This window comes from Salvia miltiorrhiza, chromosome 2 (genome assembly GCF_028751815.1).
Source record: "Salvia miltiorrhiza cultivar Shanhuang (shh) chromosome 2, IMPLAD_Smil_shh, whole genome shotgun sequence".
Lineage (NCBI taxonomy): Eukaryota > Viridiplantae > Streptophyta > Magnoliopsida > Lamiales > Lamiaceae > Salvia > Salvia miltiorrhiza.
Genome location: NC_080388.1, coordinates 49,460,265 through 49,482,429, shown reverse-complemented (window position 1 = coordinate 49,482,429; position 22,165 = coordinate 49,460,265). Strand labels below are relative to the sequence as shown.

General features: G+C 33.9%; 1 protein-coding gene and 2 long non-coding RNA genes across 3 annotated transcripts; 1 reads left to right on the top strand and 2 right to left on the bottom strand.

Moving 5' to 3' along the window:
• Positions 1-4,362: 4,362 nt before the first annotated feature.
• Positions 4,363-6,531, bottom strand: LOC131011941 (uncharacterized). Its single transcript, XR_009097143.1, has 2 exons — positions 6,217-6,531; positions 4,363-5,114 (listed from the first exon to the last, which is right to left on the bottom strand). It is a non-coding gene; the product is annotated as an uncharacterized LOC131011941 (long non-coding RNA).
• Positions 6,532-14,174: 7,643 nt separating this feature from the next.
• Positions 14,175-16,806, bottom strand: LOC131011939 (cytochrome c-type biogenesis CcmH-like mitochondrial protein). Its single transcript, XM_057939843.1, has 4 exons — positions 16,102-16,806; positions 14,926-15,092; positions 14,591-14,722; positions 14,175-14,499 (listed from the first exon to the last, which is right to left on the bottom strand). Exons 2-4 carry the CDS (start codon positions 15,064-15,066, stop codon positions 14,314-14,316), a joined length of 459 nt encoding a protein of 152 aa, XP_057795826.1. The 5' UTR covers positions 15,067-15,092; positions 16,102-16,806; the 3' UTR covers positions 14,175-14,313.
• Positions 15,102-18,140, top strand: LOC131011940 (uncharacterized). The gene is made up of 2 exons (XR_009097142.1): positions 15,102-15,647; positions 15,727-18,140. It is a non-coding gene; the product is annotated as an uncharacterized LOC131011940 (long non-coding RNA).
• Positions 18,141-22,165: the final 4,025 nt, after the last annotated feature.

Below are 22,165 nucleotides of genomic sequence, written 5' to 3'. Positions count from 1 at the left end.
TATATATATATATATAGGGTAGAGATCTACAAAGAATCCCCTTAGTGTAAAGATTAAAGAATTAATCTTAACCATACAATCTAAACAAATTAAGAGTGAGGATTACACCAAATTAATAATTATTTCCGTTTTTTTTTTATTCTAAAAAATTAAAACATACTATAAAAAAATCGGATGAGGGTGTATATGTAATTTTAGCTATTCAGATAACTGTCATTCCTAGATTAACGTCAGTAAATAAGGGATTCTCTCTCCCTTCCCACGACTTTTGCAAACCATCTCCACTCAATTCAGAAACCCTACATCATACGCGAATTCATCTCTTCAAGATTTGTCGTCGTCGCCTCTTCGTTCTGTAATCCGGCGACGTCGTCGCTCCGCCTAAGTCCGACGCCTCCCTGTACTTTCGCCAACCGCCGCCGCGGTCTAAGATCAGTAACTAGTCATCGCGTGCATCTGAAGGCGCCGCAGCGTGTCCGGATTTCATCCACTCGTCGGTACGACCTCTGCCTGAAAACACCGCCGCCGTCGGGACTGCAGGCTGTCACCGAAGCCGGATTATATCCTCAATTTCCGTCGATGCTGGGTCATGAAATCGGCGAGGTTCACCGTTCGCCTTCTGATTCGACGGGTACAGGTAGATTTCGATTCCCTTCTAAAAGCTAAGCTCACATCTCTACAGTTATCAAAATCTTCGTTCGTGATGTTGAAACTTTTCCCGAAACTGGTTTCCTTCTAAATGAAGAAGGAAAAAAATGGTGATGTGAATGAATATAGAGATTGCACGCTGTCTGATACTCGGAACTCAATGATTATTGGTGCTTGCTTAGATAAATGGTTAAAATTCTTGCTTGATTTTTGTTTGATATGAATCTGTGTTGTAGATTTGTTGAAGGGCTGATCTGATGTGTCATTGCAGCAGATTTGTTGAAGGGCTACAGTTTTTAGTAACTGATGATCTTCGGCTGAGCCCTATTCACATTCTCTTTAAACATGTCACATGATATCTGATGTGTGATTTTTTTAATCTAGGCTGCATTCTGTTGTGAATCTCTGTTAAACTATGGCTATAAAGGTATCATAAACTCAATTTGTTTCTGACTATACACGTCGAAGAGGTGTTCTTAATTTTATTGATTCTGATTAGTGGATTTGTTCTTAATTTTATTGATTTTGTTGGAAAATAATTCATTTTCTTAATATCTTTGTGTGTGAGAGAGTTTGAACATCGAAGAGGATGTTGAAGAAAGTAGGAGCCTTCGCCAAGGATCCCATATCAGATACTTGCATTACAGTATGTGGTGTTTCCGAGCTCGATGCTTGTGCTGATGCCTGTGCTCGAATTGTGTTCTGTTAATATGAAATATTGGATTTGTATAATATTTGTTTTCTATTCAGAAAATTTGTATTTTTATTCAACATCTTATAGTGACATATTCACTATACTGTACATATCTATAGTGTGTTCGTTTATTAGTTAATTTATTCAGTTTCTTGTTTTACTTATTCGATTAATAACAAAGTGTTATTCGATGAATTTTCAATATTATTCACTATAATTTTAGTGAATTATGCAGTTAGCTTATGTATTATTTAGATTATTAACTAGCATAATAATATCAGCTGAAGTCATACCGAGCTTTGATCTTCATGGTAGCCAGGGAGGTTTTACATCATATGGAGAGATATATTAATTCATATAGTTGAAAATGTTGTTTGAAATACATATTTGTACTATATTCGTTGTATTAGTTAATTTATTCAGATTCTTGTTTTACTTATTCAATTAATAATAAAGTGGTATTCGATTAATTTTAAATATTATTCAGTATATTTTCAGTGAATAAACTTTCAATGTTTGCGAATAAAGTGAATATTATTCAGTACAATTTTAGTGAATAAACTTTCAATGTTTGCGAATAAAGTGAAAAATGTACTGAATATGTTACAAAATATGAAATAGAGACTCTGTTGAATGAACATTTAACTGATTTGAATAATTTAACATATTAAACTGAATAAACTTTCTAGTTGTGCGAATAATATGAACAAATTACTATCCTTATTCGCAAAAATATAATTCTTATTTAGGTACATTTAGAACAATATTCTATAATGTATAATTTTTGTTTATCGCACAAAGAAAATTATTCAGCAAATTAATATCCTTATTCGCAAAAATAATTCTTATTTAGGTTCATTTTGAACAATACAATACAATTAGTATTATTTATTGCATAAAGAACGAAAATTAATATTTACAAGTTTTGAAATAACTCTTGATACACAAACATACTAATGAAAAAGTAAATATGATACAAACACACTAATAAGAAAAATAAAATGCTACATAAATTACTAATTTTATTTGAGCGATTAAGAGGAAGTTCAATAGGAAAATAAATGTTTGCAAAGAAAGGAAAAACTCATATAATATAGAGTGTGGTTACTAATAACGCATATAATATATTGAATAACTCACATATTATATTGAATAACTCACATATTATATTGAATAACTCAAATATTATATTGAATAAATATTGTGATGTTATGAGGTTATTACTAAATAACTCTTAGAATATATTGAATATGTACGAATAATTTCTATAATTTATTGAATAAATATATTAAGATTCAACAGAAAAACTCGGTTAAACAACATATCACTCTCTCTCTCTCTCTCAATTGAACTCCCTCTGAACCTTCAGCCGCCATCTCCATCATCCACAAGCCACGTCGCCGCCGAGCACCGTCTGAGGACGACAGCAGCAATACTCGTGCAACAGCAGCAACCGCTGCTTACCACCGCCTTCGAGCCTTTCTCCCCGTCTCGCACGGACTGCTACCACCGCCTCATGCCATCGCCACCTCCGGACAGCAGCGGCAGAAGCACACCACTAGCACGGCAGCAGCGCAGAAACAGCCGGTACACCGCCGCTTCATCATCTGTCTTCCCTTCCACCGAGCTTCATCATCCCTCTCAAGCTCGCCGCCTCCGCGCTCCGACTCCTGTTGTTCAACCACCGCAACTCCAGATTCTCATTAAAAAATGGTTCTTCGTGAAGACGTCAATGGCATGCGAAAATAAAAAATAAGAAAACACAGATTCTGAGAGAAAATAAAATATGCAGAGAATAGAAAGATTAAGCACAAACTATGAGATACACCAAATCTTACCATACTTTTCATTGATATTTTCGGTTACTAATATATTGTGGTTTTGCTAAGATTAAGGAAATAATCAAATCTTGCCATATTATTTAAAGATATTTTCGGATCACTTAAATATGTTATGACAAATCTATCCTTTTAGTGAGTTATTAATTCAGATTATTAAGAAAATCAAGAGCCGTTGGATTGGCAGATTTAAAGGGTCAAGATTCATTCCTTATTCTTTTTACATTTAGCTTTCTTTTTTGATCCCTTCCCTATATATATATATATATATATATATATATATATATATAGAGAGAGAGAGAGAGAAAGGGTCAACTAAAAAAGCATATATATTGTAGGAAATGAGAATGAATCTCATGCATTTATTTAAATGATCTAATGGTTGATATGCTTTGAGATTTAATATAATTAATATTGCACAAAGGCTAATATTGTAATATGCTAATTAGAGGCAGCCGTTTTTAACCAATTAATTAAGGAATCTTACTCAATTCATTTACCTACTTATCGGTTATATGGGATTGCGGTTATCATATACTAGGTAATTGATTTACCAAATCTCCATGAAACCCTAGCCATTATTTGAGATATCATTATTTGTTGAGTGACAATTTAAAATGTCATATTCCTTAAGTTATATGTGAAAAATGCTCTCTTTTATAAACATAAGCATTTTATGCCCTATTCTTAAAATACCCTTTGATTTGATGGGTTTGCTTGGTTTTTTGTGAAAGTTTTACACATTTGACTGATTTGTTGACCGATTTGACAACTATCAGTCATAAAAGTCAACGATTTGGCAGTTATCAGTCAAGAGTATATAAGACCGGTGGATGGCTAGATCATGTGTCCACCCGGACGGACACATAATTTCACCGGACGGACACATGATTTTACCGGCCGGACATGCACATGATTTTATCGATCAGACACATGATTTGGGTGGCTAGATCATGTGTCCGACCGATATAATTAGTGTCTGCTTGGTGAAATCATGTGTCCGTCCGGGCGGACACATGATCTAGCCATCCACCGGTCATATGTACTCTTCACTGATAGCTATCAAATCGTTGACTTTTATGACTGATAGCTGTCAAATCGATCAACAAATCGGTCAAATGTGTAAGACTTTCACAAAAAACCAAGCAAACCATCAACATCAAAGGGCAAAATAGGTACTTCATATAATTAGAGCATAAAATACTTAAGTTTATAAAGTAGGGCATTTTTCATATACAACATAAGGAATAGGGCATTTGTGCCTATTAACACTTATTTGTTGACCTTTATTTTGTGAAAAACATTTTCTTCATTATCACACGTATTATTTAATCTCATCACTTATTTTATGAAACTATAGCTTCGTTATAACATTAAGAGGAGAAAATTTATAGCTTCGTTTTTGTTGATTGGCATTGTGGTGACGGCGTCTCACCGGCCCTTTGCCTTAGTTCTGCTTGGGTTTTGAGAGAGCTACCGGCGACGGAGTCTAACCGGCCGTGTAGTTTGACTTTTGTTGTTTGGCATTTTGGCGACGGCGTCTCACCGGCCTTTTGCTTTTGCTTTGTTGGTTTTCTTTGGAGGAGAGCCGGGATTGCTTGGGGACGATGGTTAGGCCAGAGTTCAGGAAACTTTCCCTTCCGCTCTTCTCCTCTTTTGCTTTCTTCTTTTAGACGGGTACTATTTTTCCTTTTCTCGGGTTTTCCCACTGGGTTTCCCGTGAAAAGGTTTTAATAAGGCGCGGCCCTTAGTCTGCTCTCTTGTGCTTTCAAGGGTTTTTAGGTTTTTTTCCTTTCTTTTTTAATAAATTCGCATTTAATAATATATCCTTTTATGTATGTTGTGGTATGTAAAAGGCTTACTCATTTCCCCTGCATCCAAAACCTCTGCTGTCTGTCCGAACGTCACACAAGGTAAAAACGCCATCATCACAGCTGCCACAAATACCATTCATGTTCAAATCTGTCTTTCTAAATCATAGAAGAAGTAAGAAATAAAGGCTTTTCACGTTAAACACTTAAATTCCCTTTTAATTTTCAAGGCTGAAAAGGGTAAAAAGCTACTTCTTTTGTCCCACTAAAAGTGGCTGGTATTCCATTTTGGGCCGTCTCACTATAAGTGGCCTATTTTTCATAAATAGAAAAATTTAACTCTAAAAAGGTGTGGGCCCTACCACTTTTAATCAATTTACACATTTTTCTTAATTCTCGTGCCGAAAATTTTTGAGCCACTTATAGTGGGACGGAGGGAGTATTTGACAGTTGGACCAAGAGAGTTGCTAATATTTTTATAAATCAAATAAAGTTTGTATGGGTAGCTTTCGATCAGACCCAAAGAAAGAGTAATAATCGTATATGAAAAGAGTCTCATATCATGTTAAACACAAATTTTAACAAAATTGTTATAAATAAAATAAATATTCAATTTATAGAGATAATGTTACTACATAAAAGTAAAATAAAGTTACATTATTAATTAAAAAGTGAGATAATGGAATAATATAACAATTTATAGTTAAATATAGAAGATAAGGTGGGATGTGATAGTTCAAAAAGTAAAATAAGATTCATTTTTGTAGATTTTTTTTTTTTTTGCAGTAATAACTAGTTGAATGGATAAAAGCATATGTCAGTCAATAATATGGAGTAGCTAGTGGAATTCAATAACAATAATTAAAGCTTTTGCAGTGACAGCTAGTTGAATGGATAAAAGCTTATGTCAGTCAATAATGTGGAATAGTTGGTGGAATAGTAGCTAGTGGAATCCAATGACTATAATTAAAGCATTTGCAGTACTGCCAATTGGTTGAACAAACAAAAGCATATAAAATTAAAATTAGAGAAAAAATATGTAAAAAAAAAAGAAAATAATTTGAAAATGAGACACCAAGTATGATATATTGGATGTCAAGTGGTCATTTCAACACATGGGAGTGTATAAAAGTTGGATTTATGTGAAATTTACACATAAAACTTGATCACAAACAAACTTACGATGTGAATATAGGATAAACATTTGATGAATGAGATTAATTACCATTAGTTTGGTCGAGATGGCAGTCAAATAGGCCAGTGGTCCACGGCCTTCCGACGAACTGAGGTTGCATCTGCATCGGCTGATGGTTTTGGGGATATGAGGCCACTACTACGCCCTTCGCGGGGCTCTCCACATCGCCGGCGGCCGCCTCCTCTTCCCATGATTAAGCTCCGATCAATAATTGTAATCGACAACTACTTTCTTCATACATGCAACTGCTCTCTCTTTACTTCATATATAGACATTATCTTCATCATATCAAGATTTTAAAAAATACTATAAGAATTTCAAAGTCAACTACGAAACTTGTAACGTTTTGATTATGTTACAACTTGAGTATGAATAAAAGTTTTTAGTCATCGTCTGCGGCTAATAATCCAATCACATTTTTGTTTTTTGTTTTTTGTTTTTTTTTTTGTTTTTTTTGTAGAATTTTTGTCTTACTTTTCACATTATATTTGTGTTTCGATTTGATCAATGAAAACTATGTCCAATCTTTGGGAAATGTCTCTTAATAAACACATATGTTATGTTTATTTATGTCTTCTTTGTTTAGTTGTTTGCTCTATAGTATATTGCGATCCGTCATTCATTTAGGACGTGATTTTCGGAACATAATTAATTCCAAATAAATAAGGAGCTTGCTACCGCTGAAGTCAAGAAACAGGTTATTTTTTAATACAGGAGACAAGAAGAAATGGCCCAATGAGTCAATGACATTAATATAAAGTTTTGATATACTCCCTCCGTCCCACTATTGAAGACACACTTTCCTTATTGGGATGTCACAATAATAAAGACACACTCCAAATAAGGAAAGAATTAGGAGTTAAATAACACTACTAATTGCACCTTAATTCAAGTATAAATAAGAAAGAAAAAAAAACCCTATCTTCATTCTCACTCTCTCGGCCTCTCCGCCTCTCTCTCTCTCGAAAGTTCTCTCGGCCTCTCCGCCTCTCTCACGCTCTGAAACCCTAAGATACCGCCGCCCTCAGCCTTCATCTGCGCCGCCCTCAACCTCCATCCGCGCCGCCCTTCTCTGAAACCCTAGATTCTGTCGTCCTCAACCTCCATCCGCGCCGCCCTCCTCCAAAACCCTAATCCCCTTTTCCCCTCTCTCTGGAACCCTAGATCTACGCGTTTATGGCCGATAATATGGGTTGGTCGGCATATTTGAACTCCGAATTCGTCCCCGATTCGGAGGACGAAGAATTCTTTAAGGAGTTACCTTCGTTGCCGTCGCCTCCGTCTGGTTTTGTCTATGAGGGGAGCGGCGGATTCCAAGGTTCTGAGGAGTCCACCGGCGGTGCTTTCATGGAGGATTCGAGGAGTCCGATCCGGCGGCCCATCTATCGCCGCCCCTCTACCGCGATGAAGGCGCAGGTGTCGGAGCTAGACTCTCTCCTATGCACGAAAAGCTGGGACGACGCCGTGCGCGAGCGGGAAGAGGTTGTTGGCGGCGACTGGTGGCGACGGTGCTCCCCTTTGTTGCGAAGGATGGTGGAGACCATGTATCCCGCTTTAAAAGGGTGAGATCTTTCTTATTGTCCCTATATTTGTGATCGTCTATGTCTTGTTGGTATGAGGGGTGTGGCCCTCTGTGCTCTTATTCCTCTGTGTTCCTCTATGTCCTGTTGGTATGAGGGGTGTGACCCTCTGTACTGTTGTGGTAGATGGGCTGAATGCTGAGATGATGAACTTGATGCTCAATTTTTTGATTTTCCCTATAATGCTAAAAATCTATGATTAAATGTCAAAAAATGAGATTGTGGGCTGTGTCCCCTACATTTTGTTGATTGGTTGCTGCCATGGTTCTTTCTTGTGACTAATTGTGTTTGATTGAATATGGTGTGTGCCCTGGTTCTTTCTTGTGACTACTTGTGTTTGGTATGAGGGGTGTGTCCCTCTTGTTTGTCCTGATCTTTCTAATAAAAACTGATCTTTCTAATAAAATGTCTTTACTATGCTTTGAGCTTTACAAAAACTATGCCCTGATCTTTACAAAAGACTGCCCCCTGTTCTTTACAAAAGCCTATACCATGAGCTTTACAAAAAACTATGCTTTGAGCTTTACAAAAAATTAGGCTCTCAAGCTTTACAAAAAATATCTACCATATTTTTAACTAAATGAAGGCATCCTCAATCATATTCAAATGATTGAAGGCTGCATCCATTGCTTCAAATGGAGAAGGGTCTAATCCCAACTGCATTTTCAGTTGGTCTATGCCTTCCACCACTCCTTTTTCAAACAGTTTATACCCACTGTACTTTTCGAGCAGTTTATACCTGTTGCAAGTCTTCGAATGGTTTTCCTTTTGTGCAACTCTAGACTAGCTATGAGTTCTAAATCTATTTGCACTCTTTTTCTTCTACATTTGTTGATTTTTTTGCTTTGAACGAAGACTAACTGACCTTGTGCTTGCTCCTTTTTTGCAGCCTGCCATAAACGGGCGATAGAACTCCGACAGCATCCCCATTTCTCCATGGCTGCCTTGGCCGTTCCATAGTGAAGCTTCCCATTTGATGAGTTTTGAAGAAGAAACAAAGCAATGGCTTGTCGTTCGGCCCCGCTGAGATCTTTCCTTCTTGTCATTCTCTTTTTTTTTTTTGGTGGAAGCAGTTTATTTAGACGAATTTGGGGCGAAATGTTGCCCAAATTTTGGTGTAGTAAGAATGTGCAAACACCCCCTTTTATAGGGTTGTAAACATCCCCTTTTGGTGGCAAATTTAATTGAAAAGTGGCGCCATTTTTTTCATGAATTTTTTATGTGTTTTTCGGCTATTTTGGCAGCGGCAGTTTTGGTGACATGAACAAAAATGCTAATGGAGAAAAAAGGAATAAATAGGAATAAAAAAAATGTGGCAGAAATTAAATTAATTAGATTTTCGCATTTAAATTTTTTAAGTTTAAAATTTGAAGTCAAAAGTTAAAATAAAGGTCAAATAATTCATTAAACAATACCTAAACAAAATACTAATGAAGGTGGGTCATATCACTTTAACACCTAAATCACTACTCCTTAATCTCCGTGCCCAAATGAATTGTGTCTTAAATATTGGGACGGAGGGAGTATATAAATTGAAAGTCAATGGAATTTGAGCTTGTTTTTACGTGTTTTACATTTTCGCAAATCGCAATGGCATTTTGTACAAGATTCTAAAATAATTTGTTTTCATTCTAAAATAAAAGCTGAGCCATTTTCACGGAACTTTGACTTTGACTTTTCAACGTCGACAATAGATAAAGATGACACCACATTCTTCGTAGCTTAAAAGTGCTCCAATCATTTATCATTTATAAAGATGAAAAATCAGATTACGAATCTTAATCTCTCCACTTCAAGCTAAAAGAACTAAACATATAAATAAAAGAATAATGCTAAATGCACATAATATGTGCATACATAATACCCTTCAAATTTTATTACTTAATATAAATTATTATCACGACTAAATTATCCTTAATTTATATTAGAAAGTTTCTAAAGATTTTATTTTCTTTTTTTAACTTTATTAATTTTGGAAAGTTATTGATTTATTTCCAAAAATATGGCCACTGTTTTTTTTTGGAAATGATATGTAACAATAGTGTTAATGTTTGAGTACCGATAAATACACATAATATGTGTGCACATAATGCTCTTGAAAATTTATTACCTAATTTGAATTATTATTATTACTAAACTACCCTTAATTAATATTGGAAATTTTCTAAAGATTTTTTCCCTTTATTAATTGCAACAATTTTGGAAACAAAATATTGATATGGCCACTAATCAAGATCCTATATACATAGAAATTGGCACTTCATTTTAGAAAAGATGTAAACACGATTTTGATAGTTTTTTTTATTTAAAGTACAATTATTTTGATTTATCATGATCATATCTATTGATGTTATTTTAAGAATAAAATTTCATAGATAAAATAATACTACGATTTATTTGTTAAAATATACTTTAAAAAATGTCACGATATTCCTCTAAAATTTAATTATACATTATACTATAACATAGTAATAATACTTTTTGATTCGTTTTTCCTTTCCATGTCCTTTGTCATTTTTGTTTTGTTTTTTTGTTTTTGTTATTTTTATTAATTTATTTTTACAATTATAATAATTCCTTCATATTTTATATTTTTAATTTTGAGTTCATTAAATTTATTATGATATAATTTTATTGAGTAACTGGTCGATGTGCTCAATGTATGATATTATTTTCATAATCATATATATTTTTTAATTTGTTATTTTGATTTTAATAATTTATTTATAATATATTGTCTCATAGCATATTTTTATTGAGATGTGGATTGATGTGCTCAAGGTATGACATTATTCCTACAATTATAATCATCTATCTATACTATATTAAAAGGGGAGTTCTCAATTTAAAATTGATTTCAAATCAATTTAAAATTGATTTCAATGGCAATTTTGGACGCAGTTGTAATATTGTATTCATTTTATTCAGGAAAAAATATCTTATTTAGTGTATTTCTATATTTTTCGTGATATGGTTATATGTTTAATACTTAGATTTCTTATAATATATACTTTTGAAAGTTTAAAATGTATGTTTTAATTCAACGTATATAATTGTGGTATATAATTTATTATTAACTTAATTTAATAATTATTGTCGTGCATTGCACGAAGGGCAAATCTAGTACATTTATATTTATAAGTTTTATTCTAATATCACTAATTTGTTATGATGTATGATATTATATTTCAAGTCCACTAATTTATTGTAATATAATGTTCTATATGATAATTTCATGTACTAATTGATCGGTGTGTCAGCGTATGACATTATTTTTGCTATTATAGTATTTTTTATGTTTTAATTTTTTATTTTTTAAGTTCATTAATTTATTATGATATATTTTCATGTAGTGTATTTTTAGTAGTTATCGATCGACGTGCTCAACGTATGATTATATTATAGTCATTTATTTGTATTTTTTTAACTTTTACATTAATTTCACAATTGTTATGATTTTTTCATTAACTTGTACTTTTATGAAATAATCAGAGAATGTAACTAACGTATGAAATTATTCTAACTATTTTTGCTATTCCTTCATATTTTTTTTAGTTGCTCTTAATTTTTTAACTTATTAACTTATAATTATTTTAATATTTATCAATTTAAGAAAATAATTATTCAATTCAATAAAAATGGATCAACATATTATTATCTTAAAAATATTTGTGAATATTCCATTGTAATGTGACAACTTTGTAGCTTTCTGCTTCACATAAATCATACTAATATATAATACTATCTACTTATAATAGTGACATTGTCTCCATTTCAAAAAAAATCAATTTAAAATAAATAGGACTACACGTATGACATTATTCTCTCAATCATAGTCATTCATTTATATTTTTTAATTTATATTTTAAATTTACAATTGTTATGATGTTTTCATTAACTTGTATTTTTATGATATAATCAAAGCATGTAACTAATGTATTAGTATTATTCTAATCATTTTAGCGATGTTCCTTCATATTTTATATTTTTTATTTAATTGCTCGTCAGTTTTTTGACTTATTAACTTATAATTATTTCAATATTTGTTAATTTTAAAAAAAAATGATTAATCAATTTAACAAAATGGATCCACGTATTATTATCTTAAAAATATTCGCAAATATTCTCTTTTACTGTGACCACTTTATATTTTTTTTTAAACATAAATCATACTCCTTCCATCCCAACGAAAACGGTGCGTATTCCTTTTTGAACCGTCCCAACGAAAGTGGTGCATTTCCTTTTTTGGTAATAACTTTACACTACATATAATGATAATGGCCCCAACACATTTTTACACTACAATCTTATTCTCCTTAAATCTTGTGCCGAAAAGAAGCGCACCGCTTTCGTTGGGACGGAGAGAGTAATATATAATACTATTTTCTTATAATAGTGACATTGTCTCCTAGTAAAAGAATTTAATGTAATTTATTTTTATTTTCTATTTTTTTTTTTAATTATGAGTAGTTTCGTTTATTGTAATAGTCCCTTCGTCCCATAAGAAAGTATCATATTTTCTATTTACGTCCGCCTAACGAGAAAATATCACTTCTGTTTTGGGACATGGCTTAAGCCACAACCACTCATTTATACATGACCCTACAATCAATTTAACTATAACCACTCATTTTACTTAACACATTATCTAAAAATCTTTTATTAAAACCCGTGTCATCAATGTGCACAACATATGACATTATTCCCACAATTATAGTAATTTATTTATATTAGCTTCTTCTTTTTTTTGAGTTTCTCTGATTTGTTATAATTTTTTCATTAATCTATTGTTTTTATGAAATAATCAAATAATGTAGCTAGTATATGATATCATTCTAATCATTATAATAATTTCTTCCTATTTCTTTTCTTCGAGATCTCTAATTCATTATAATATAATATTCTATAGCATAATTTCATTGAGTAGTCGATCAATATGTTCAATGTATGACATTATATTCACTAATATTATAATTTCTTTTTTATTTTTTATTTTTAGTTTACTAATTTTTTATTTTTTTATTTTGACACTTTGGAGGAGGAGAAGCAGTGGGATTTGAACTCTGGGCCTCATTGTTCGTAGACAGGAATTTGCACCGCTTGGCGTCCCCTTAAGGACAAAAGGTTAAGTTCCAAATTAAAGAAAATAATAATAATAATTATTATAGCCATTTATTTATATCTTCTAACTTTTATTTCAATTTCACTAATTAGTTAGATTTGTTCTTTAATCTATAGTTTTATGATACAATTAAAGAATGTAGCTAGCGTATGATTTTATTCTAACCATTATAATAATTTCTTGATTTCTTCCAATTTTTTGTTTCAATGTCACTAATTTGTCATAACATAATATCCTATAACATAATTTCATTGAATAATCGATCGATATGCTCAACGTATGCTATTATTTACACAATTATAGTAATTTAATATTATTATTTGAGTTCATTAATTTATTATAATATATTATCTTGTACTGTAATTTTATTGAGTTATCGATCAATATCTCAACGTATGACATTATTCAAAAAAATTATAGTCATTCATTTATACTTTCTATTTTATATTTTATTTCATTAGTTTTTTTATGATTTTTTCATCAACCTATACTTTTATTAAATAATCAAAGAACATAACTAGCATATGATATAATTCTAACGATGATATTGATTCCTTCATATATTTTTTTTCAAGTTCACTAATTTATTATTATAATATAATAATATCCTACAACATATTTTTATTGAGTAAGCGATCGATATGCTCAACATATGCTATTATTTTAACATATATGGTCATTTCTTTTCAATTATTAAATATTTTTATTTCGAGCTCACTAATTTTTAAATTGTTCTATTATATATTTTTATTTAGTTTTTGATCGACGTCCTAACGTATGACTTTATTCAAAATAAGTATAGTCATTCATTTATATTTCCTAATTTTTATTTCAATTCATATTAGGAGTAATTTTTTAATTTTTATTAAAAGTTCGTATCAGAAACTCGTATACAAAAATTTAAAACTAACTTCTATTTGTATTAGAAGTTCATATGATATCCATGGTACCTATTTGAATTGAAGAATAGCAAAGAAAATAATTCCTATATTCTCTCATATGTTAGTTCAAAGCTGACTTTTTGTTGTAGTTATTTGACGTGGGATTGTACTAATTATTCTTAAGATCCCGTTCATATAATTGAACTTTGAAAGGAATATGATTTTGAATTATTAAGGAAAGATTTATGGATAATCATTTCCTTAATAATTTCCATGGCCCTTTATGTAAATTGTAATTTCAAATAAAATAAAAATAATTCCTTATTTTACGAAAATATGTAAAATGACAAAAAAGTCCAATTATGTGCGCACATATTATGTGTGTTTATCATTATTCTTTTACCATTTGTAGCAAATAAGACTCAAATATGATTAATAAAAGTACCTCAACAAAGTAAGGCTTTGCTCAAACAGAGAAACCAAAGGGATTGTTGCTCTTTCTATCATCTAGTTTGCAACAGAATCCAAAGTCGACACTCTTAAGTCATCGAGGAAGCCATTTTCCCCACCATCTGGTAGAAGGTGGAGTGAGAAGCTCAAGCATCGTCTCCCTCTCCTTCAGTGTTAATGGGACTCCTCGGACAAGGTCTAACGCCATAATGTGCACATTATTCTTTCGCCTGTACCTATTGAACGCCCATATCGCCACAGCGCCACCAGTAAGTGTCAGCTGTTTTCAGATTTCCATCGTCGACATTAGTGAGGCAGCTGGGCAGATGAACATAAATTACAGAAGAAGTTCATTGTATCAATCAACTAACCGGTGCCAGCCATATAGCTGCTGTTTGTATATCAAATTTTGGTGTATAAAGCACCGTCTCACCAAAATCTTCCTCCAGCTTCTTGTAGATCTCTTTGTCGTTTTTACCGGACCGAATTTCATCTCGTATTAACTTACACAGAAATGCAAGAGATATTAAAGTCAATGTCCACAAAGAATGTATATTTACAAAAGCTAGAAGTGCCTACAGCAAGTTCAAGCTATTTTTCCAAATGAAGCTCCAGATAAAAGATCACCATTTTCCCATCTCACAGACACAGTAGTATCTAAGCGAAGAAGAAGCAAAAACATGAGATGCACAGAAAGAAGAGGCACCTTGCGGAGGAGAATGGCAATGTCAGCTTGTGAGTCTTCAATAGATTGACTACCACATTCAGTGCACCGCACATTGTGGCTTATATTTCTGGCTCGTGCTTCGACCACACGATCCTTTCTCACTTCATCCTCATTCTCCATGCACCTTTCACCCCAATACAACTGCTCTGTGATATGGAAAAACAGAGAACACATGTATTTCAGCTATACCTAAAGCCACCATTCAAATCTAAATAATGAATTCTTAAGTATAGATACAGCTATAATGAAATGTAAAGGTTATGTTTTAATGCCTTTTTCTTGATTAAACCCGATCATGTTAAGGTAGATGTGTAATACCCCGATATTTCCCAATAGAATATTTTAGTAAGAATCTTGAATTTGGATTATAGGTAGTTATGCCCGGAGAAAAAAAAAAATCTAGATATTTTCATAGTTATATTCAAATGATGGTTTAATTATCTAAAACCTAGTTCATGAGATATGGCTCCCAAAAGGCCACGCTTCTTTTTACCTTCCATAAATTCTCTACTCTTTTACCCCAATCACCATTTCGTTCTGCATTCTTTACTGCAGAAACACCCTTTACACCAATCACCCATCACCAATCATCCTCATTTCCTCCCGATCATTCGGGACATTTTCTCCATATCTCACTCCAATATCTTCCACAAGGCAACAAGCAAAGTACTACTTACTCAAGAAATAGAAGAAAAAGAAAGGTTCAGGCTCCATTACTCACTTTCCTTTTTGTTTTTCTCATCAAATCAGACCTTAAGCATAATTCATATGTTTTTGCAGAAAACTCAAACAAAACAGTCACAAAACTCAGTCTATTCAAAGCTAGAACCACAAAACCACACCAAGGTTTCACCTTTAACTTCATAGCTCTACATCATCTACTCTATATACTACTCTTTGATCTGTTACTGCTTAGTTATTTGATTAATAATTAGTAACACACAAAACCAACGAAAATCATCACAGACGATACCATCAAACTTGTGCCTTGACATTTATACAGAAATCATCCCCCGAAACAAGGACTTTATAATTGATTTGTATATATATATACTCTTCAATTTACATCTATACTTTATATAAGCAGAGAAAATACATTTATACTTTGAGCTGGACTTTTGTGAAGGAATTGAAGAAACACAGAGACGAACGAACCCTTTTATTTGGATAAAACTTCAATCTTTGAGCTCCGATCTTGTTGAGCTTGATTCTTGTTGTGAGTGTCGGTGTGTGCGGTGTGAGTCGAGGACGTAGCCGAGCAGAGGGACCTCTGCAGCGGTGGCCGCTGCCCGTTCTGGTAAGAGAGCGAGAGAGATGGAGATGGTGGAGGGCGGCTGGGCGGCGATGACAGCGGGCCTGGGGGCTGATGCTGTTGTCGCCAAATGAGAGTAGGGCGGCGATTCTCGCCGTGAATCGAGGGTAAGAGGCGGCAGCCGTTGGCTGTTGTCGAGTGACAGGAAAGGGAGGGGATTTCAGAGAGACTTAGGGCTGAGATTATGGGAGGAAGGTTTCTGAATTTTGGGGGAATTGTGGGTGAAGGGTCTGAGAAGAAATAGAGACGGAGGAAGGGGTAGCGCCGGTCTGAGGAAGTAACGGTGACGGCCACCGGTGCTGTCTGTGCAGTGCGGCGGAGAAAGGAGACACAGAGAGAGGGGCGGGCGAAGGAGAAGGATAGAGAGAGATGAGGGCGGCGGTGGTGATCGCCGGAGACGCGCCGCCAGATTCGTGGGAGGCGGCAGGCGGCGTGGAAAAGGAAAATGGGAAAGATGGTTTATGGAGTTTGAGCGTGAGAGAGAGAAAGGGGTTTTGGCTGTGAAGAAGATGAGGGAAATTGGGTGGAGTTTATTTTGGGCTCATTTTGGGCCATTGCAATTAATTAAAACTTGGACTTATTTATTTTCTTTGTTGGGCATATATTAATTTGAGTAATGGGCTTATTTAATTATTAAACAATGCAGCTGCATCATAATTTTATATGCATATAATTATGCCAATTATATGTTATAAGCGCATATATAAATGTTTTATTTAGAATGAAAATATACTATGTTTTTGAAAAGAAAAATATTTATGTATTGAAATTATTTTTAAGTTAAAAGTTTTATGAAGTCAAGCAAGGGTATTGTTGGTGCCCTGAGATGAAAATTTGAATTTTCAAGATTATAAAGTGAGTTTTAAAACCCGGGCATAGCAAATCAGAACTTAGTACCCTCGCTTTGCTATTATCTAAGGCTAGTATCACAAGACCTATTAAGATTAGATTATCTTGTAGGCTCAGTTGACCAAGAAGATTAGCATTGCTTTTGTAAGATGAGTTACGTTTGACTTCGGACTTTGTCCAATCAAGGTGTGCTTTATTTTACATACAATGTATCTTGAGTTATATAAGCTCTGATATTTCATGAAAGTTACTTTTTTATCCAATATAAATGTTTTTATGTGTGTTCTGTATTGTTTAATGCTCGCATAAGCATCGATCGAGATTCTCATTTGGCCTAACACGTTAGATGAGGATTGTGTACACAAGGTTAGTGGCTCGATGGGTTGATCGCCATCGTGCACTAACAAAGCTAAGAGGCGTTATAAGGGTGCTTGTCTGGATGTGTTCCGAAGCACAGATATGATTATTGATCTGACCGGGTGCGTCCCGAGATTGATAAATGGGATAAAAGAAAGCGATCCGTCGGTGGCTAGAGGTCCGGGATCATAAGCAGCGAGTAACAATCAAACGTCACATGGCGCGCCACTTAATGAGAAAAAGTTTTATCATGCTTAGAAGTGGATTTATGTTTTAAAACCTTCTGAGTTATGATTGTGATATTGGATAAACTGCCTTGGTTATTTCATAAAATATTTATAAAATGCATAGCTCACTGAGTACACTAGTGCTCAGCCCAAAATATTTTTAAATGTTTTCAGGTTGATCGGTTGGTGCAGATGGCGTTGAGCTGAGGCTTGAATTCTGCTTCGTCTTTTGCTTCCGCTAACGACTAGCTTGCTATCTTATTTTTCAATCCCTTAAACTAAGATCTTCTATCATATGTTGCAGTATTATCTTGTTGAGCTTAGACTCTTAATTCGTATTTCTATTAATGAAGTCATCATTGATTACTATCAGAGTCGCGAAACTAAACTTATGTGATCCTCTGAGTTTCAATATTATCAATTGATTGGCATCAATCAATGCCTTTCGTTTTATCTCTTCAAATTATGAATAACCCATTTAAAAAGGGTAAGTTGTCAAGTTTATTCAGCGCAGTCAAGTTTTCTCTTTATTTTCCTATTTCTTTTCTAAGGACCTGCGAAGTAAACCTATTTGAATCATTGGGATCTTTCTCGTATTACAACCTTGTTTTATATCATCAACCTCCTTTATTTTAAATAGTTCTTTTATTTATTATATTTTATTTTTCCCATTAACGGGCTGTTACAAGATGAGAGAAAGCTTCACATTGAAAGAAATAAACCAAAATGCAGCCAAGTAGGGGTATGCTCAAGGGAAAGAAAAATGGACAGAGATAGGCTATCCAAAAACCCAGATATATCTCATGCAGCAATTATTGCACCTTCAACATCAAGGGAACTCCAAATGCCATTGTAGGCGAAAATCGGTCTTTCTCGCCCTTCTTGTAATGACCCGACTTTTTATTAAGGATTATATACTTTTAATTACTGATTTAAGGATTGATTATGGTAATTAGGGTTCAGCATCCATTAATAAAATACGAACTTATATGAATTTGATAATTTATATATGTGATGATTTATTTTTATTTTCAATAGATGATGCACTCAAAATATATTTTGAGTCCATTAATTTATTGTGGAGAATTTAACACTGAAGTGTTAAATATGAATCTTTTATCGATTGTTTACTTAAGCCCATGAGTAATTTAATTTATGTTAGAAGCAAGCTCAAATGGATTTTATGCTTCAATAAGAATTAGGCTTATATGTCTTAATGTATTTAAATGAGTTTGGAACCATATAATTAATATATTAATCTCTTAGATATTTTAATGATTAAATTTGAATAAATCCTAAGCATGCTGAATCCTAACCATGCTGAAGAATTTACTACGCATGCTGAAGAAATTCTTCAGTCATACAAAGCTAGCTGAAAAAGAATTATGTGTTCATACTTGTCAGCTGAAAATTACACGATCCTCATCCATCCAAACCACCCCATTTTTCTTTAAAACCACAACCACTTTCACCATTCTCACACCACCATTTTCAACTACTGCAGCCCATTTTCAACAGCAAGATTTACGGTAATAATGAAAGGAAATTCTCCCTCTTTCAATTTTCTTCACTACAGATTTCTAACTTATGCTATACACATAATTATGCAGAGACAAAAATCCACCTATTCAAGGTATCATCACCCTTTCGTTGTCAATTTTTAGAGAACCACCAAGGGAATTCATACACGACTGTTTTGATATTTCACAACATGTTTACATATGCACATATGAACTAAAACTTTTTAATTGAGTGTTTAAATTGCAAGAAAAGAAATTCAGATTTGATTAAGCAATTACAGTTTGAGAATGATATGTGCTAAGAAATCCTATGCTATTTTGTGAAATGAATGTGAGGCTTGACCCTGCTGTGTGTGTGTGAGTCGAGATCAGAGGGAGGCGGCAGCCGCTGTGGCTCGTCGCCGGCGACGGAGCGGCGGCGGTGAACCTGCCGTGGTTCCGTTCTGCCAAAGGGAAAAAGAAGAGAGGGATTTCAGATTTTAATTTTTTTTTAAAAAAGGGGAAAAAGATGAGGAAAAAGAAAAAGAAAATGAGAATAGGGAGATCCGGGGGCTTACCTTTGTGAGACGGTGCTCGGCTCCTCACAGCGAATCCGACGACGAACGGCGGCGATGGAGGACGAAGAGACGGCGGCCTGGCTTGGACTCCGGCAGAGAGGGCGCATGCCCTGTTCCGATCTAGAGATCTAGAAACCGAGAGAGAGAATCAGGGCGGGCAGGCGGCGGCCGTGCTCTTCCACGGCCAGGCGATGGCCGTGAACACCCAAGGCGGCGGCGTGCGGCTGACTTCCGGCGAGACAGAGTGAGAGAGGTAGAGCAGAGAGAGAGCCGGGAGAGAGCCGAGAGTTAGAGAGAGAGAAGCTTGTGTGTGTGTTGGTGTGTTATGTGTGTGTTATATTTTAGGATTAGGCTTTATTTTTTTTAATTGGGCTTAAACCTCTAATGGCTGGGCCGAAAATTTTAAAGAAAAAAGAAGGAATGGGCCGAATTTTGCATTAAATCAGTAGGCCGAATTTTAAATGCTGGACACCTTATTTTAATTTCTGTTGGGCTCATTTTGCCTTTAAATCCTGATGGGTGTTTATTTAATTGTTTGGGCCTTATTCAAAGAAAAACATGATAGACTTAATTTATCTAATTAATTTGGGCTTATATCTATTTAAATTATTTGAGCTCTTAATTATTAATTTAAATTGAGATTGATTAATTTAATTATATATTGACCTTTAAATTAATTATTTAAATGGAGTTCTTTTATTTCAAGTATTTTTACAAATGGACTTTAAAATAAAATATTTTGAGTTAAACTCTTATTTAAATTAATTCTTTTCAAATGACTTATTAATATGGATTATTTCAAAAGGATTAAATTGTTTTACGTATGAGAAAGCATGATCTATGATTGTATAATTTGTCTATGTGATATTATATGATTCATTAATAAATGACGGAATGTCTGACTTGATGACGTGAGTAGAACGAGTTATGATTTATGTGCATGATGATGTTCGAATAAATAGTTTCGAACCTAAATGTTAGTTATGTGATAACTGTTTTGAGTTAAGGTTTTGAACGAGACAAGATTAATATGGATGCTAGAACCCTAAAATAATTAAAGGAGATAGTTTAGTTCAGAGACCTATTTTCTTTTCTTTCACGACTTCTTCTCAAACTTATCGATTCTTCGTCAATAAAGGTCCAGACGGGAATTGATAGCTAAAGAGGGAAGTAACTCTACGCCCGTTGTGGGAACGGATAAGGTGGGCTTTCTTAAAACACGTATATAGAGATCCCCTAGATACAGGCCTCTTATACGAAATGAAATGAATGACATGATATAACTGTGATATTTCAAATGATGAATGATTATTATGAAATGAAATGTTTATGGAAATGATTAATTGATGAATGGTTCTTATGAAAGGAAAGGAAATGTTTATGAAATGATTGTCTGCCAAAAATGTTTATGTTTTATGTATGTATCCTATCTGTGTTGGTTCGCCAACTATAAAGGAAATCGAATTCGGACCCTACGCTAGACGAAGGTTTGCTAGTAAGGGTTAACGTGTACACTCATGGAGACTGTATGTCGCTTGCGACCGGTCTTAGCGTCCGTGGAAGGAGGCCTCCTTCCCGGCGCGTAAAAGGAACAGATATGGATCATATAGACTGAAAATGGGATGCGCATCCAACTTTATGAAATGGAAGAAAATGTTTAGTAAGCACAGGTCCTTCAAGTAAAACCCTGTGTGTTACTGTTGGCAGTACAATAAATGATATAAAATGTTATGTTTCCGGCATATGTTCACTGAGTATTTTTACTCAGCCCTGCATGTTGTTTTCCCTAATGTGCAGGTTGAGCGGGTGATGGAATGGAGTGGAGTTGAGCGGATGTACCCTTTTGACATAAAATAATAATGTAACCTTGAGTATACATCTTCATATGTATAATTCACACGTATTTCCGCTGCAAGATACTCTGATTATGTTAATATTTTATTTTAAGTATGATACTCTTTTGTTGGGTAATCCACTTCGACGGGCCTTCCTGAACGAATGTCTTGTTTTTGCCCAAGTGATCAGTTATGATCCTAGTGTTATATAATAAATGTCTCTTTTCGTAAAATGTTTGATTGTTAAGTAAATGCCCCTTTCTTTCCCCGCTTCTTAATCCCCTTCCCGAGTCATAACCCCGGTTAAGCCATCCTTAGGGATTGCGGGCTGTGACAGAGTGGTATCAGAGCAGTTCGTTTGCTCTGGACCCTAGAAGTTCCTTTCAAAGTAAAGTCTAGATCGAGTCATTTGACTTAAATGAATCTTATGACACCGCTCAACGCTCCATTGCATCACGCTCAATCAAGAAAAAGGTAACTGAAGTTACAATGTTTAATTATGTTATGGTTTTAAACAGTTGCAAGGATGTGATTGTGAAACGCAGGTTATGAATGAAATGTT